The sequence below is a fragment of the Hydra vulgaris genome, chromosome 02 (genome assembly GCF_038396675.1).
Source record: "Hydra vulgaris chromosome 02, alternate assembly HydraT2T_AEP".
Taxonomy (NCBI): domain Eukaryota; kingdom Metazoa; phylum Cnidaria; class Hydrozoa; order Anthoathecata; family Hydridae; genus Hydra; species Hydra vulgaris.
Window position 1 is genome coordinate 157,367 of NC_088921.1, and position 20,134 is coordinate 177,500.

Below are 20,134 nucleotides of genomic sequence, written 5' to 3' on the forward strand. Positions count from 1 at the left end.
TATTTCCTTGTTGCCTAATCGCCGAACATAACTTTAACCATTTAACAACTTGCAGGTATAATTAAAGACTTTGCTATAGTATGTGGTTTTAACTGAACAGCAATCATTTCAGCAACCTTATATGACTCCAACTGTGCCTTATCGGAAATTTCACAGTTTTTTCAAAATATTTTACTTGTTTAGCTTGCGTATCTAACAATCGTTTGAATCGTTGGGCGTGATTTGTAGAAAAGTGACGTTCCAACTTGTTAGGAACCATCGCGCTGTTGGATAATTTTTCTCCACATACAATACAATGTGGAATGTGATATTTTTCCTCCCAAATGTACGTAAATACAAAACTTAAATATTCTTCAGAATACTGTCGATTAATTTTTTTTCTTTTAATCCTATCGTTTGTATCAGGCACAATATGTGCATTAAAATATGTGCACTACAGTTTACACTGTTTACACTTACTTGATCCGTTTTTAGTATTTTGTTCTTCCTAATCATATATATATACATATATATATATACATATATATGTATATATATATATATATATATATATATATATATATATATATATATATATATATATATATATATATATATTTAAATTAAATAAAAGAAATGCCAAATAAACAAAAATAGTACTAGAAAGAAGAGCAGAAAGTGGAATGGGTTTAAACATTCTGATATTCTCAAATCAAAACCTGCAGATCAGGAGATTTCTTGTGTTAGCTCAAGAAAGTTAGATGTATCGTTCAGCTCGGATAAATGTGAATCTGACGACTATTTTATAATTATTAACTTTTTATTGTTAAAGAAATTAATTGCACACACTGTTTGCCCCAATTGCTTTATTGGAAATTTGTTAATCAAAGATAACGTTGGTTCTCACATGGGCTTTTGTCATTTACTTGAGATGAAGTGTACAAAGTGTAACTTTTCTAAAAGTTTTAGAACTTCACCAAAGTCAAAGAATTCTTTAAACACAAATGAGTTTCCTATTGATACTGTTAAAAAAGAACTTTCATCTCTAGAATCACCATACGAGATCAACCTGCAAGCTGTCATCGGATTGCAAGAAATAGGCGCTGGTCATGAGTCGATAAAAACTTTTTCCTTCTGTATGAATCTTTATTGTTTGTCGCCTAACGGCTTTAATAAGTTAAATAAAACTGCCATGTTAGTATACAAAATTGCTGCTAAGGAAAGTATTCAAAAAGCTGCTTTTGAAACCAAATCAATAAACAACTCTCTTTAAATGAAAGAAGTTAGAATTTCTATTGATGGTTCATGGCCAAAGCAAGGTCATAATTTGTTGAATGGTGTTGTAACTGCTGTTTGTAGTGATAAATGTATTGATGCGAAGATATTTACCAAACATTGCAATGGATCTAAAAAAGGAACTCCAGAGTATCAGTGTTGGTTGGTTGATCACCAGTGTGAATCGAATCACAAGGATTCATCGGGTAGTATGAAATCTGTTGGAGCTGTGGCTATGTTTAAGAGATCTTTACAAAAAAATAAGTTGATATATAAAGAATATCTAGGAAATGGGGATACATCTTCTTTTAATGATGTAATAGTAGCAGATCCTTACAAAGAGTATGGTATTATGCCTGTAAAACTGAAATGTGTTGGACATGTTTAAAAACGGTTAGGATCACGTTTTCGAAACCTTGTCATTGCCCAATAAGGTACTAAAAAACCAATATCAGGCAGAGGTAAACTCACTGAAAACTGCATTAATTCAATGGAAAATTTCTATGGTCTTGCAATCAGATCTAATGAGGGAAACTTGTATTCAATGAAGAAAGCAGTTTATGCCATACTTTTCCACTTCACCGATTTTCCTAATTCCTACACACCAGTTTTGTCCTCGTGGAAAATATAGTTGGTGTAAATACTGGGCTCTAAATCAAAAGAGTTATAAACCCAAATCTACCATACCTCTGTGGATAAAAGATTTAATTCTACCAATAATTATAAATTTACAATCAGATGAATTGTTATCAAAATGTTTAAATGGAAACACAAAAAATGCTAACGAGGCATTTAATGGACTTATTTGAGCTTGTGTACCAAAAAGAGTTTTTGTTTCTAAATCAACACTGAAAATGGGAAGATATTCAGTTATTTTAGCATACAATGATAGTGCAAAGGGTGTTATTAGTATTTTTAGACATTTTGGTTTACATGGTAAGGTATCAAATATTTCAGCGACTTCTAAAAATAAAAAAAAGGATTAGTCAAATGAGGTGCAAGTCATCAGAGAAGGGAAAAAAAAGAAGAAAAACTTTTAGAGCCATCAAAAAAGGTCGCCTAGATGAGGAGAAAGCAAAAGAATGTAATGACAGTTATATTTCAGGAAGATTTTAAATTAATATTGTAAATAATATATCAAGAGTTTTTCAAAGCTGTTTATCTCAGTTCGCGTTTTTTCGTTTTTGCTTAAATTTCAAAAAACGGTTTCTTGAGTTAGCATTGTTCACTTGATTTGAAATTTTCAGTACTTGCTCGAAATACCTATAAAATTCATTTAACAGATGGATTTTTTTTTATGATGAGTAATTTTTTATGACATCAAAAAAATGCAAATGGTTGTGGCAAATTTTTGTATTGTAATGATTGAAAAAGAGTTAATTTAAAAAAACCTTTATTAAAGTTTATTCTTTTATTTAAAATTATTCAAAATCCATTGTTGTTAGAGGGTAATTTTTTATTATTTTCTTTACCAATTAGATAAAACAATAATCAGTATTTTATTCAATTTAACGACTATATCTAATAAACATGTGTTTCGTATGTAAATTCTTTAAATGTGTAATAATGTAAATTCTTTAAATAATACATTCAACATGATTTTGCATGTGTGCAATTTTTTTTTTTTTCCTACCTCTTTACCCTTAGGTTTCCATTAAGTATCAAAACAAACATGTAGACTGATGTCTACACGTTTATTTTGATACTTAATGGAAACCTAAGGGTCATACACTTTATGCAACAATGTTCAGAGGCGGATTTAAACCCCGTCAAGTGCTGCAAGTGACGTGGTAAAAAAAATTAGTATAAATATTGGTACTATGACGTCAAACACCCGCTTAATAGGAATTGCCGATCTTTATATTTTTGTTATATTTTGTTAGAAAATTCAATAAGGAAAAAGTTCACAGTGAAAACTATGATTTGCGAAGGTTGCAAAAACTGTTTTATAAAATGAGCTAATGTAAACTATACTTTGCAGGATATGAGAAAATTATTTTATAAAACTTGCTAATGTAAATTAAATTTTGCAGGATATGAGAAAATCGGATTGGGTAATTGGTTTACGCTATTAAAAGTAGCATCTGTTTAAAAATAAAACTTTTTTTTGAATCGTAGTGTAAACTATACTTTGCAGCATTTGCAGTAGTTTTTTGATTGATTGCAAATATACAACAATGTATTTCCTCTAAATCGTATATAGAGTTTTTGAATTTTAATGTATAAGCATGGCCCTTAACTTAAATGAAGATGTTATAAAAAGATTAAATACCGATGATCTTGTTTGAGGGTTTTGAAATTGATGATGTTGTAAATATGTTTTATAAAACTTTTTTGGATAAATTTATTAATAGCAATAACAGATAAGGTAATTATTTTACGCTATTAAAAGTAGCAACCTGATTCGTTTAAAAATAAAGCTTTTTTAAAAATCGTAGTGTAAACTATACTTTGCAGCATTTGCAGTAGTTTTTTGATTGTTTGCACACATACAACAATGTATTTCCTTTAAATCGTATATAGAGTTTTTGAACTTTAATGTATAAGCATGGCCCATAACTTAATTGAAGATGTTATAAAAAGATTAAAAACCGACGATCTCGTTTGAGGGTTTTGAAATTGATGATGTTGTAAATATGTTTTATGAAACTTTTTTGGATAAATTTATTAATAACAATAACAAAAATGGTGACTAATAAAGATCTTTTAAGTCGTTTTGTTGATATCAACATTTTATTGTGCCATCATAATGACACAATAAAAAATAATATATGTGCAGAAGTTTATATCCCGTCTTACTTAAAAAACAATAAAAAGGATTGTATTGCTCTGAAGTCACTTTACTTTTTCTTCAAAAATAATTATATTATTTTATTTTAATACAATAAGTTAATCTATTTTATTTTATTTTAATAAGTTTATGTTGCTTATTCTAACACACACCAACTTCTTTATATTAAAAAATTCTTTTCCATTATTACTGCTCTTCCTATAACAGCTAACAAATGTGCATGGAAAACCCTTGGAAGACCAAGACATCAATGGTGTCTTAAACAAGATGGCTTATATGTAACCCCATACTTTTGTTTGGGATTATATATATATGATTAGTAGTTATTGTTCAGACAAACACTGAAAAAGAAAAAGTCTTGTAAAATAAAAATATATATAATCTTTTTACAAATCTATTTCTATTTGTGTCTTTCTCTTTTCTGTTATTAATTTTTATTTTTCTGATTGTCCATGTCTGGAATTAAATATGTTCCTAGACACGCTGATGAGCCCTGATATTGGGCGAAACAATCATTTGTTGGTTTATATATTTATTATTGTAATATTTTATACCAGAATGGTAGTAAAGAATCTACAGCTCTATACTCTTTTAATAAAAAACACTTTTTGTTAAAAAAAATTTTCTAAGTAAAACTAAGATATGAACTTCTCACTGCAATAGAAAGAAAATCCCTTTAAATCCTCCACCCCAATGGCAGGAAGATTTAAAGGGATACATAGGGGGAGGCCCCTATTTACCTTCCCTTCTTAGATATATATATATATTTTTTGAGATAGTGAGCACATTGTTTAAAAACGTAAGTAAATTTAGGAGGATGTTTCAAAGTGACACGAAATTCGGATAAAACTGGGTAGTGCAAATTCTATTTTTTACACTTGCCTGCTTAAAAAATCATTAAATCTGGTAAATCGATAGTCTTGATTGTTGGAATCATAAAAATTGTCCCCTTTTACCTTTACTTCTAGGTCCGAGTCCACCCTTGCTCCAGCCCCCCAACTTTTTTTTTATTTGTCTTGTGGACGTAGTTGCGTCACTTACAACATGGCGTAAGGCGCTTTTTTTTTGACGGGGTAAATTAAAAACCTGCGTCCGTCTCTGATGTTTTGTAATATTTTATTGCAACACAATACTGAGGCCAAATCAAATCATCTATTGCCTACAATTGCTTTTAATTAAAGAATATTTCAAATTACCTAGGCTAGCTATAACAACCAACAAGCAATTTTCTCAAAATTAAAAAGTTTTAGCATATATTTTATATATTATATAATTTATATCATAATTACTCCAATTAGGACAAAGTTCTGAAAAACTATAAGGTATCGACTTTGTGTTCAAAAATATAATTGTTTTTATAACAATAAGTTAAAAATAACTTATGTTACTTTTGAATTATTGTTATAAAAATAAAAGAAATCAAATTAAAGTTTACTACTGATATAAAAACGAAACTAGTTTGAAACCGAAAGTAATTTGTTTATAAAGTTTAACGCCTCTGTTTTTTAATTGTTTACGCATTCTGAATGGAATAACTTTTTTCGAAATTGCCAAATGTTTTTTTTTTTTTTTTTTTGTTATTTATTACAATATTTATGATACAGATACAAAAATATAAAAAGAAGAAAAGTTAACAAGTTAAGATATCATTAAGAAATAAATATAAAGAACGCGGATATTCAGAGAAGACCACCAGGTCTTGTCACAGAGAAACCGCTATTGAAAATATTAGAAAGTTTTTTTTTTTTTTTTTTTTTTTAATTTTTTAATGGTTATTTTCTTTTGTTATGGTGTTTACGGCTTGCATCAATCAAATTACTATGTCTTCCGACTATGAGCTGACTCATGCGAACAATGATGCCCATAGTTTACGAGATAAATCTAATTTGTCGAAAATAACTACTGAGTCTTAATTTTCTCCATATTTATTATTCACTACATATCACTGAATATAATCAATATAATCCCATTTCCAGACTGAATATAATGTATTTCCAGATTGTTCAAAAAGTTGTGCAAAAGGAACCTAGATAGCCATACGATGGTTATCGCTGTGTGTTAAGCCAAATTACCAAATTTCCGTTTACGCTTCTGAAAACAAAAAAACACCACACCAATATATATATTGATGTGGCCAATATATATATATATATATATATATATATATATATATATATATATATATATATATATATATTATTATTATTATTATTTTTGTATTACTTTTTTTTTTTATTATCATTATTATTATTATTATTATTTTCAATATTTTATTCTTGACTTTTATTACAAAATTAAAATTAATAATAAAGGTATATAAAGTTCGTAATATAATATTAAAAATTAAAATTAAAATAAACATATAATATTACAATATAAGATTTCTAAAACTTAAAAACTAAAACATGTTAAATAATTCACTAAAACTAAACATGTTAATTGCGTGTGGATATAAAAACAAACAAAAACATAAATAAAAAAGAATATACACTAAATATATACATATACTAATAAAGTTAAGGGATTTTCAAAAAGTAGATTAGTATATTTTCAGTTGAAAAAATGAGTTTTTTAAGATTTTGTTTAAAAGAATCAAAATTATATTCTTGAGGAAAGTTTTTAGAGGTATTTAGAACTATACTATTCCATAAAAATGGTCCGCGAAATGAAATAAAATATTTTCCAAAATTAGTGTGAGAAAATGGTTGTCGAATTAAATTATTGTTCCGTTAAAATATATTTATTTCTATCTCTTTGTAAATATAAGTTACGAAAAGAAACGGGTGATAGGTGGGTCTTGCATTTAAACATAAAAAAAAAGAATATTAAAAACATTAAACTCATATATATTGAGTGCTTTCATATCATATAAAAGAGGCTTGGCATGAGCAAAACAGTCCTTGAAATTTATAAGGCATGCAACATGCTTCTGTTGCCGATAGAGAGGTTTAAGTTTACTTTTATAAGTGCTACCTAAAGCAATGTTTGCATAGTTAATATGGCAATGAATTCGCAAATAATATAATTGAATTAAGGTATGCTTATCAAGAATGTTTCTTATTTTGTATAAAATGCCTATACTCTTTGAAATTTTATTGCACAAGTTAGCATTGTGGCTTTTCCAAATAAGATTTTCATCGAAATATACACCTAAAAATCTTGTCACTAGAACTTTTTTAATAATTATGTTATCGATAAAAAGAAAAGGTAAGTTGCTAGGCAGCTGGTGCTATTTACCATAAGGATGAAAAAAAATCCATTTAGTTTTATCAATATTTAATGATAGTTTGTTAAACCACTCTACCAATCTTAACCACTCGGTACTTCACCTTCTTCACTAAACCAATCTGAACCACTCGGAAATTTTGGCTAGTTCAATGTTCATGTTGCTAAAAAGTGTAAAAATGGCTTTATGATTAAGAAATAAGTTAGAATCATCAGCAAACATAATTAAATAAATTAAGTCCCGAGTACTTCAAAAAATGATATTAAATACCGAAAACAGTTTTTTAAATGGGGCTAAAGGTTATAGTTATAGTTAATTTTTTCTTTAAGCACCGTAAGTTTAATTTTTTTTTTTTTTTTTTATTAATTTATTCAACCAAAAATTGAAAAATTACAAGTTCTTTTTATAATTTTACGAAGTTAGGTTAGGTGTCACTCATATAGTTAAAAACTCGTCATTGGAGTGACACCTAAATAAAATAAACAAACAAAAAAAATAGTAATAAAACCATGTGTAAATTAAATTAACTTAAAAATAATAATAATATCGATAAAACTATAATAAATTAAATAATAAGACAAAAAAAATGAAAGCACTAAATTAATAACAACAGCAAACAAAAATAAAAACAATTAGCAAAACAGCACAAATAAAAACAAACTTTACGCATACGAAAAGACAAAACACAAAAAATGAAAAATGAAAATGCAAACACAAAAACTTCTAAAAAATAAAAAAAAGAATAATAATAATTTTTTGTTATTTTCGGCGAAAAAAAAGGTGTAGAAAAGTTGGTAGTACAAATCGATGTTCAAATTTTCTTTTGTTAGTTTTTTCAAGTGTTAATTTTGAGTATTTACTTTTTAAGTGTTTCTTTGTTTATAATATGACTTGTTTTTTTTTTACTCTTCATTTTCTTTTGATATTTTCAAATTCTTTATTTTAACAATTGACAATTAACTCAGTTTTTGGTTTTCTTTTTTTTTATTAGGTTATATAAAGATTTGTGTTGCATACGAAGAATACGTGATATTTACCAAATTACCGATGCCCCTTAGTATTGTTTCAACAGCCATCATAAGATGACATTTAATTTTAACTTTAGAGAAACAAGTTTAATTTTTTTTAGTTGATTAAGGCGTCAACATTTGCTAACATTGGCCAATTAATAATATTTAATAATATTTTTTGGCGAAAAAAAAGGTGTAGAAAAGTTGGTAGTACAAATCGATGTTCAAATTTTCTTTTGTTAGTTTTTTCAAGTGTTAGTTTTGAGTATTTACTTTTCAAGTGTTTCTTCGTTTATAATATGACTTGTTTTTTAAGTGTTTCTTTGTTTATAATATGACTTGTTTTTTAAGTGTTTCTTTGTTTATAATATGACTTGTTTTTTAAGTGTTTCTTTGTTTATAATATGACTTGTTTTTTAAGTGTTTCTTTGTTTATAATATGACTTGTTTTTTAAGTGTTTCTTTGTTTATAATATGACTTGTTTTTTAAGTGCTTCTTTGTTTATAATATGACTTGTTTTTTAAGTGTTTCTTTGTTTATAATATGACTTGTTTTTTAAGTGTTTCTTTGTTTATAATATGACTTGTTTTTTGTTTACTCTTCATTTTCTTTGATATTTTCAAATTCTTTATTTAACAATTGACAATTAACTCAGTTTTTGGTTTTCTTTTTTTTATTAGGTTATATAAAGATTTGTGTTGCATGCGTACGAAGAATACGTGATATTTACCAAATTACCGATGCCCCTTAGTATTGTTTCAACAGCCATCATACGATGACATTTAATTTTAACTTTAGAGAAACAAGTTTAATTTTTTTTAGTTGATTAAGGCGTCAACATTTGTTAACATTTGAGGCGATTATTTTAGCGAAGATATTATTTTTAAAAAAACTAAAAAAAAAACTTTTGCAAAGAAAAAATGTTTTCCTAATTCTTTCTTTTTATAAGTTAAATGCTAACATATGAGGCTATTGATTAATTGCATTGAGACTTTCTTGCTTCTCCACAACTTATTGTATTATATATTGTATTAGGAGTTTTGGAAATATATAAACTTAGAGACAAACTTCGAGAAAATCTACAACTTAAATATACTAAATTTGTTAAATACCTGCTGAATTAAAAATTGAAATGTGATTGACTGCCATGTTACTATTTAAGGGTTAGATTGTGAAACTAGTCTTTTTTAGTAATATGGCTGATCATATTTATCCATATATATTATATATCATCATTATGCGTTTTAAATGCGTTGAAAAAAAATCAGGAGAAATGCCTCAGCTTCAAACAAGTCGTCATTCTTATATAATACATGGAATATGAAAACTTTTTCAGCATATTTGTCTTTATTTCTTAGCAGAATTATGTTTAATGTCCTTTTTTCGATATTTTGAAAGCGTAACGTATTAATGTTATATATTTTGCAAAATTTTATTCCAAATGAAACCAGGTCTATTTATTGATAGTAGTAGGAGCGCGTGTAATTAAATAAAGAATTTTGAGAACCACCTTATTGTATGTTTTGACCCTTAATTTAACCATTAAAGAGAGGATTCTAACCTCTTTTATTTACATATTTTTAGTATTACCAAAATTATGAATAAGGGATCGTCCATAAAGTACGTGCGCTCGGAGGGGAAGCTGGGTTTGCAAATGGCGTATATGTGATGGGGGGAGGGGGGCAGTGAGTAAATTGTAGAAATAAGACACTAAATTAACTAAAGAAACTGTCATAAAATGTTCGGTGGGTGGGTTAAAAGAGGAGGTACTTCTAGGAAGGCAGAGGGAACTCAAAAAAGCATATGGCAAAATGCGGGGAAGGTGAGGTTCGAATAAAAGCGTTCGCACTTTATGAACAACCCCTAAGTGAAAGTGAATAAGTAATACCAAAAATATGAATAAAACAATGATTTTTAGATTAGTTCTTAAGTGCCAATTTAAAAATTATCAAAGCTAAAAAATTTTCAAAAAGTGCAGTTAAGTAGTTTGGCATTAGACACGTCCATTAATTTATCATGTAGATAAATTAAAAATTTTTTTTAAATGTATTTTAAACGCATATATTTATTTAAAAAAAGCTATTAAAAAATAAAATGTTCTTTAAATTGTCACTAATTAATGTAAATTATATTTGTAATGTAATTAATGTAAATTAATTTTTTTATTGTCAAATAAATGAAATTTAAATGAATGCAAATTTACTTTTTTTTCTTCCTCTTTTCTTTTCTTTTTTCTTTCATAAATGATTTTAAGCAAAAAATTTTTTACTTTTAAGAAATGTCGGAAATTCGATTTAAAAATCAAATTTTTTTGAGCGCCTAAAATATTCCTTAAAGGCGGGAAATTTTGGACATTTTACCAATGGTACCTATACAAAACCCATTTAAAGAGTTTTATTCCCTTGATATAAGAAGGCATTATTGAAAGCAAAGTATACACTTTGATTTTTTTAATTATTATTGAAGTTTCTACTGAGAAGATACAAAAAAATTTTGATCATTTTTAACTATAACGATAATTCAGTATAATATAATGAAAACTTTTTCAAGAATTTAATTTTATATATAAATAATCAAGTAAATTAAATAAAAAAAACTTAAATTGGCGGGAAATTTTTAGAAGTTTTGAAAATTTACAATGAAAATATTGCTAAATTATTATGTAAATATAGGTAAATCAAATTATTTTTAAGGTGCTTTACCAATAAATAAGTAAAAGAGTTGGTTTTTTTAAATTAAGTGAAAAATTGACAGAAGTCTCACATTTATTTTAAGATGTTGACAAAACGATTTGAAATTTTTCCAAAAAATTTTAAAATGAGTATGACTACAATACGAACCTCAATCAAACATCACACTAGAATTTAATTTTTTAATTTTTATGGTAGAGAAGTATTATGTAATCTTAATTAATAAACTTTTCTTGATAGTAGTTCTTATAATCTTATAATCTTGAAGTAGAGAGGCAAATAAAAAATCTCGATAACTATGCATTGCATGACAAAACATCTAATGAATGAAATGATTTTCTATCTAATCGATAAAATGATCATTCGAACTACTTAATGAATTAAGTAGTTAGAATGGTAACAATGCACAGCAAAGAGTGATTAGATAGCAATTGAGTATGATGCATCGGCATTTTTCTATTTTTAACCGTCAATTAATTTTTTTTTTTTTTTTTTAATTTTTAACAGTATTGAAAAAATTTATTCTTACAAAAAAATTAAAAAAAAAATATTTTTAAGTTTTTTTTTCACAGATAAAAAGTGTGATTTTGACTGTTATACGGACTTATATTTGGTACCAGCTAGAAGTAATTTTAAATTTTGGGATAAAATTGTTGCCCAAAATAGTAAAAAAACTTCTATTTATTTTGCACTTAATTGTACATTAATAATCATTTTTATAGTTTGCGCAAACTTACCCCGTGGTGGGGTAAGTTGGCGCAATTTTTTTTTTTTTTTGACAAAAAAAAATAGTTAGACTTATTCGAGTTATTGATTTTTATGAAAAACCGGATTCAAAGGAAATTAAAAAATACTGCGAGTTACATAAAGTTCAAAGGTTACATTTATCGGGATTTTACAGTAATCAGTGGTGTACACTGGATTTTTAGATGTTTGAGTTTTGACACTTACAGGCATTGTGCAAACTCCAAACTTTTGTATGTTGTATCAAAAAAGAATGTTTTTCAAAGAATTAGAGTGATTGGAGCTTGGGAACAAAAAAATCCTAATTTTTCGGCCCACCCAGCCTTTAACGTGGAAGCAACGAGTTTATAAAATATTTTCTTTACTATTTTTATCAAAATTCATATTCATCTACAAATTTCAAGTTTCATGCAATAATCTCTTAGTGTTTAGTTTTTATGACCCTGCAATGTTTACAGCCCCCTCAAATTGAGGGGGGTTAAAACTATATATGGTCATAGTTTTTGAAAAATAATAGTGTCAAAACTCAAACATCTAAAAATCCAGTGAACACCGCTGGTAATACTATATTAAAAAGTTTTTAAATAAGACATTAAGGACTTTTTAAAAAAGAGTAAACTTGACAATCTATCACAGAGTACCGTGGAAAAGCATTTAACCAGGAAGGGCACGCCTTCTTTCATATCGGTGTCGCAAGATTGTTTAGCCAGAGCTAACATCAAACCTCTCTTGAGTGTGCGCCATAACTCTACCCACTGCGCCACAGCTACTGTTTTATGGGTTTTTTTTCTAGACTAAAAAATTCTTAAATCGATTAAATACAGAAAGAAAATGTGCAATTTTAAAAGATGTTTTACAAGAAGTCAACTAATATTACCGGAAGTCCATCATTTATTCGATATTGTGTAATACTCGGATAATAAATAAATATTTTCCTTAATTTTTTTTTTTTTGTACCACATAATCTTCAACGACGGTAGTAGTGTAGTAATAAAGTGCTTGCATCATTAGCTTTTTTTTCATTTTTTTTTTCATTATTATTATTTGTCGTATATTAAAATTTACAATGAAATAAATTTTCTTCGAGCCCCATTTACATTGAAAAAATCGTCAGTTTATATACAAAAATGAAAAGCAGCTAAGTACATAACAAGAATTTTACACACGTTAGTTACAATATAAATATTAATATAATATAAATACTAGTGTTGAAATATAACGCAATATATCAAAGATTAACAACAATATAAAGTATTAAAATTTTTTAACAAAAAAAATTACATAAAAATAAAACTGCAACATAAGAGAGTAGTGTCAATAACTACTTTTTTCGATAATTTATATTATTTATATATTTATTTTAAAAGAGATATTTTAAATCATAGTCATTTTGTAATAAGAGACTCTTAGATTCTTTCCTGAATTATTCCAAAGAGATGTTTAGAATATTTATTATTTTTTTAATAAATTTTGAAAAGTGTTTCCATAGAAACGGTCCACGGTATTGGATTTGGTAAGAACTTAGTTTTAAATTAGTTTTTGGTACAATAAAGTTGTTAATTGAAAATTTACTAGGATACCTGTGCGAGATTTCACTAAAGTAAGACTGAAATACAATAGGAGAAAGCCCATGTTTTATTTTAAACATGAATTGTAGAACTTGGTGTATATTGAGTTTATAGATACTAAGGGCACCAAGCTTCCTTAAAAGTGATTCGCAATGAAAAGTTCTGTGTGCACCAAATACAGTCCTGCATGCGTGTTTTTGCTTACTATAAATTTTTTTAAATTTACTATAACTAGTACTACCCCATACAATATTACAGTAAGAGATAAAACTATGAATAAATGAAAAGTATATTTTTTTCAAGGAAGCAGTGTTCAGATATAATTTTATATAATATGGAAATATTTATTGAGATTTTATTTTCTATGTATTCTATATGAGGTTTCCGTGACAAATTTTCATCTAGTATTACTCCTAAAAAATTAGCGATTGGTTCCCTTCTAATAAATATTTTATTGATTAAAAGATTAGATAATTTTAAAGGAACCTTTACTAGGTTTGAAGACTAAAATAAATTTAGTTTTTTCTACATTTAACGAAAGCCTATTACTTGTAAACCACTCGTTTATTTTTAATAGTTCTTCATTCAATATATTAAAGAGAACTTTTATGTTTTTGTTGGAATAAAAAAGATTGGAGTCGTCTGCAAACAATATAACATTTAAAATATTTGATGCTAAGTACAAATCATTTATATACAATATAAATAATAACGGTCCTAAGATTGAAAAATGTAAATTTTGTTCATCGTATTTGCACCACCCCAGTCGGCATATCTAGTATTGTAAATACTCGGAGTATTGATCACGTATAACAAACCGCCATTGATACCAGAAAAATACGCATTTAGTTTGAAGTTTCGAATTCGAGTTCAATACCACTTATTTATCAAAAATACGTATTTATAATATTTGATCAAAATCGGATATGATATTGAACCCGATTTTGATCAAATATTAACAAATAAGGGAAAAACGAGATTCTTTGCTTTTAAAGCGCATGCTTAAACTGATATAGCGAATATAAAATTTAAATTATAAAAAGGTTTCTTCAGAAATTTAGTAAATTATCTCCAGTACAGTTACAGTACTTTTTTGCACTAAAAGAGTTACTAAAACTTTATCATAAAAATATTTATTACTACTTTTAAATTTATTAATTTAGTTTTATAAAGTCCTAAATTAATATAATTCAAATATACGTTAAATCCTGTCATTTCATACCTTGCTTATTTTATTCCGTTGATTACTATTTTATTGACATTTCTGTTATGCTATTACCTTTTTTTGTTCTGTTTTAGAAAATTTAGAAAAATAAGTTAAAATTTTGAGCCAGCACTGACATTTTAATTGTTGCTAAGCGTTAAATTTTGTTATTAGGATTGCAGTTCTTTTATCTGTTTTTTGTTCTTTATTCAATAAGTATTTGATTTAAATTAAATATGATTATAATTTGATATTTTATTACGAGATATATGTCTTTATATATGAATATATATATATATATATATATATATATATATATATATATATATATATATATATATATATATATATATATATATATATATATATATATATGAATCTTTTTAGATTTTTTCATGTTATTTTTAAATTTTTTGTTCACGCAGTTCAAGTTATATATGTTTATAGTTTGCATATATGTTTATATTATGTTGTTTCCATGACATAGAAACAATATAATATAAACATATACTAACTATAAAACACAATATATTTATTTAAATTTATATAACGTATATAAACACTTCTTCTAATATTTATGGACCATGTTTTCAAAGTGTGTGACTTGGCAAACGTGTTGAGCAAGATTTTGCATAAAGTTGTTATTTATGTTACTAATGTTGTTACATTTGGCTTACCTTTATGTTGGTGTCTATTGTTAAAAATTGTAAGTGGTTTTATTATTGAAACTCACTGCTTTTATTCGTTCAGTAAAAGCCACTCAAGAAAATCATTTTGCCATATATACATTTTGTTTATATCTTAATTTGAATTTTTAGAACCATAACGTACCAACATGAATTGTTTTCTAAAAGCTAACATGAAATAACAATATTTAACAACTACTGCTCTCTTATCATGACATCTTATCTCTATCTGATATATTGATTTGTGATTCATATATGATGTTTTTCTTTGTATTTACTTATCCATTACATTTTTTCATCTCAGATTTATCATATGATGGATTTATGCAATATAAAAGAACGAATATATGTAAATTTTTATGAATTTTTTAAAAACATCTGCTAATAATTAGTCCAGTGAACGTTCAAACTTCAATGTTGCATATGTCATTTTTAAGTAGTTTCTTGGCTTTCCTAAATGTGTTTCTTATTCACATGGTTTTACAAGCAAGGTATGCAAGCAAATTTGAGCTGAAAATTTTTTTTAGCCTTTAAGGAGAATTGGTGTTACACTTTTAAATTTAATTTGTTTAAATATAGTAGTTTTAACAAATATATATTTGTTTGTTCTTTGTTTTTTTACTTATTTGTTTTCAGATTCTTAAGAACTTGGCAACTTATCTAAGTAAGTTTTTTTTTTCTTTTTAGTGCAATTGGAAAGAGCTGAAAGTTATTTTTTAGAGCAATTGAAAAGAATTGAAGTGTTTTTTAGTTACTTCACACGGTATAACTGATACTGATTTGAGTAAGTTTACTATTTTGTTTTATTTTATATTGGATTTATTTGATATTTGATATATGTTATATTAGATATATATTTTATGTATTTAACATGGAAAACTGACTGTAATTTGTTGACACAAAAGTTTATAAACATAAATCTGCCTATATTTCAGTATATTTTATATTTCTCTGTATCTTTATAAATATTCTTTCTTAGAAAAAATAACAGACTAGAAAAAATAAATAAATTCCTTTTGAAAGTATTTGAAAAAATGATGTATTTCCATATTTCATTGTGTAAAGTGTAATACCACTTTTTAAAGGTATGTGAATAGATATATAGGGAAACATGGGGCAAGATGATGACTGTTTCAAAAAACGCCTGTATCTTAGTCTGTCCCAAAAATTAAAACTTACCTTTAGCTAATGATGTAGCAATGTAATAAATCAAGTCAAACGAGGATAAAAATTTTTTTTTCTCAATGTCGGAAAAACTTTTTTAATACTTAGCTTTCGTCACAAAAATAATATTTAAAAAGAAACCATTGATAAATCTAGTAAAATTAATCTACTTCCTATTTAGCTAAAATCAACTGTTATATTTAGTTTTGCTGAAGAGATAACTGTAGGTTGTCATCTTGCCCCATTCGTCATTTTACCCCATGTTCCCCTGTATATATATATATTTATATTTATATATATATATATATATATATATATATATATATATATATATATATATATATATATATATATAATAATTATTAATATATCTAAATTAATTATTTAAATATATATATATATATATATATATATATATATATATATATATATATATATATATATATTTAAATAATTAATTTAGAGTAAAATATACTGATTGACATTGCTTCATTTTTTTATACAAGATTGTGCATTTATTATTTTTATGCATTAAGCATTGATATTTAAGTTCTAAATATAATTTCAATTTCCAATTTTACTTAGTTCTTGAAGCATTGATATAATTTCTAATTTTAATTTTACTTCTTTTGAATCAGTTCTGATTAAATTAATTTCAGTTCAGTTCTTATGATTTCAATCATTTTAATTCTTATTTCAGTTTCTAAATCAGTTCATATTTTACTTCTATCAAATTTCACAGCAATTAGTAGTCCTAACGACACATTTTTTTGAAAAAATTAAAGTGCAATCTTGAAGTTTATGAATTTGGGTAACTTGTACTTGTTGCATTCATTAAAAAAAAAAAATCTTATGGCTCCTTCCGGGGCCTTAAAAAAAAAAAAAATTACCCCACTCCGGGGTAAGTTGGCGCAAACTATTATAAAGATTACAAACGTATTGGTGAGTAAAAACTTACGAAAATTTTTTAATATTTCTATGAGCTAGAAGCAGTTAGTAGCTCGAATATGAAGCCAAAACAACACCCCACCTTTGTTCCTGGTAACAAAATCCCATAAAAAATTTTTTTTGTAAAAAATAAATTGAAAAATTTTTTTTTTTGTAAAAATAAATTTTTTCAATATTGTTACAAATAATAATTTTAAAAAAAAATTGATTTTATAAAGATATTTTTGTTTTTCAGCTTCCCCTGTGAAAATTTTGCCAATAAACCCCAAAAGCTTTTCAATAAACTGCCTAAAGATCCTGAAAAACGACAACTACTAAAAAAACTTGACTGATAATAGTAAATCAGTTGTGACTGGAATATTTATAGTAGTTTTATTCATAGGACCCAAGATGAAATGATCAATTAGGAAAGTTCCCTAAGATTTCTGATACTTTTTGATAAAAGACTCTGCACATAAACGCAATTCGTCAACTTACCCCTGCTGACAACTAGCCCCGGTCTCCCCTATCATTATTTCAAGAAATAATGTAATACATAAGTTTCAAGAAAGAAATTTAAAAAATTTTTTAACTTAGTAATAAACATCTAAATAACCATACAAATAGTCATAAAAAAAGTCATTCAATGATTCAATTGAGTTATAATAAGATTTTTTTTCTGAAATTGAAAGAAAATATCTGGTTGAATTATAATTACAAGTTTTTGTTCAGTTTCATAAAAACTCTCATCTCTAATGATTTTTTCATTCGATTGCGGCGACCAACAGTTAAAATTCCACAAAGTGAAAAAATCCTTTCTACAAACACCTGTGATGCTGGGGCGGACAGTAAATCTTCTGCCAAAATTGCAATCTTGCTATACTTGCTTTTGTTTTGTTTCCAAAAGAGCAGACCGTTACTTGGCAGCGCTTCATCACCGCTTATGTCAACCAAATACCTTGACAGCTGACTTGCAACAGTGATATTGTCTTGGTTATAAATCTTTCCTTCTTTTGTAAAGATTTTATTTGACAAGAACTTAAAGCGCTTTATGGCAGCAAATTCACATTCAGATCCATTTGACTCAGCAGCAGCTTTTAATTCTTGTTCTACTCCACAAACTTTTATTATATACATCTTTGCTGCATGGAGCAAGGTGTCCATTTCCGGTGTGAGTATAAAGACAGCAACGGTTGGATCTAACAAACATGCAGCAGACGGAAGAGGATTAAACGTATCTGAGTCCGGCTGCAGAATTGATTGAAACCGTTGACGTAGATCTCCAAGAAGATTCGCTGTCAAAGACTTGTTGGTAGGATATTCTTGTAAATGGCATTCCAAATTGAGTATAGATGGTAGAACCTGTGAAAGAGACTGGGCATCAGTCTGAAGTATATCTGTTTGTACTGCAAATGGTTCCAAAAGTGAAGAAATGTTTTGAAGACGAACCCATTCACTTGCTTTGAATGTGTCGATTCCTAAACTTAAGTAAACTATCTGTAATTAAAGTTTACTAATAACAATTGTAATAACTAATAATTGTCATTGATATACGTCTCTTTTTTCCATGCTGTTGTGATGCGATTTAAAAGGCAGGATATAGTCTTTCCGTGTTATTAGTAAACCTAATTTAAAGACTATATGCCCTGTCTTGTTTTTTAATGATAATGACTAATGAGCTTACAATTTATTAACATTTTCGTTTTTTTAGTTTAAATAAGGTAAGACACAATTTTGCAGATTTAATAAAATTCCGAAAACAATTTATATACACTAATAACATAAATAATAAAAAAATATGTACCAATTTCTGTAAGAACTTCATTCACCGATGTCTTTATTTTCAACAGCCGGTCAATCATCTGATATGTACTGTTCCATCTTGAGGTGCAGTCAGTTATCACAGACTTCCCACACTTGTCAATAAGCTTCTCAATTGCCACACTCGATTTCCTAATTCTTGATACAACTTGTCTCGTTTCTAAGATGGTTGCACTATAATGTTCATAAACTGGTTTTATGAGAAGCTGGAGTGTGTGAGCCATACAGGGCATTCGACGATATGGAATATGATCTGGTAGGAATAAATCAGTTTGTTCTGACTGAGACTGGATCTCTTCCTCATCAGTTTCATGTTCAGACTCGTCAGATTCAAACTCATAAGATTCAGATTCGTCAGATTTCTTAGCTGCATGCACTTCCTGTAAGAGCCTGATGGCTTTAAACATATTAGACCCGTTGTCTGTAACAATCAACATAGCTTGATTTTCTCTAATACCCCACTGGTCAAGACATTTCTTTAAACATTCGGCAAGCATCTCACCCGTTTGGGGATGTTGGAGTTCCATCAAATTTAGGAAAGCATGTTGTGTTTTATCAATGGTGGTGTCATAGAAACAAGCAGATACTCCAAGGAACGATGCTGTGAGACCCTTCTTCGTCCAACCATCAAGACAAATTGTTACTTTGTGTGTATGATTTATCAAGTCTTTCAGTTGTGCAGATTGTTGAAGAAAACGCTCGTTTATCCGCTTGTTCAGTGTTGCAGACCCTGCAATATAAAATTTAAATCAGTTAAAATTTAATGCACATCAGTTTGTGTAGTTAGTTACTATAGTGTTACACTAATGATACGATAATTACAGGTAAACATTTAAAAATTGTTTAGCATTGAATGAATCTAAAACAATAATTTAAAAATTTAGTTGTGTTAATTATTACCTGGCAATTTAAATTTTGGGTCAAGCGTTTTTATCATCTTTCGAAACGACGGCTGATCTAGCAATATGCATGTTGCTAGGCAGATCAAATTTACCCAGTCAAAGGAATTGATTTATATCTCATGAACTAAATCTTACTTTGTAAAATG

The 20,134-nt window shown here is 27.1% G+C and overlaps 1 protein-coding gene and 1 long non-coding RNA gene across 2 annotated transcripts; one reads left to right on the top strand and one right to left on the bottom strand.

The window, feature by feature from the left end:
- Window positions 1-14,997: 14,997 nt before the first annotated feature.
- Window positions 14,998-15,958, top strand: LOC136076312 (uncharacterized). The gene is made up of 2 exons (XR_010636159.1): window positions 14,998-15,665; window positions 15,862-15,958. It is a non-coding gene; the product is annotated as an uncharacterized LOC136076312 (long non-coding RNA).
- Window positions 15,959-17,979: 2,021 nt separating this feature from the next.
- Window positions 17,980-20,023, bottom strand: LOC136076822 (uncharacterized). Its single transcript, XM_065790337.1, has 3 exons — window positions 19,987-20,023; window positions 19,070-19,816; window positions 17,980-18,743 (listed from the first exon to the last, which is right to left on the bottom strand). Exons 1-3 carry the CDS (start codon window positions 20,021-20,023, stop codon window positions 17,980-17,982), a joined length of 1,548 nt encoding a protein of 515 aa, XP_065646409.1.
- Window positions 20,024-20,134: the final 111 nt, after the last annotated feature.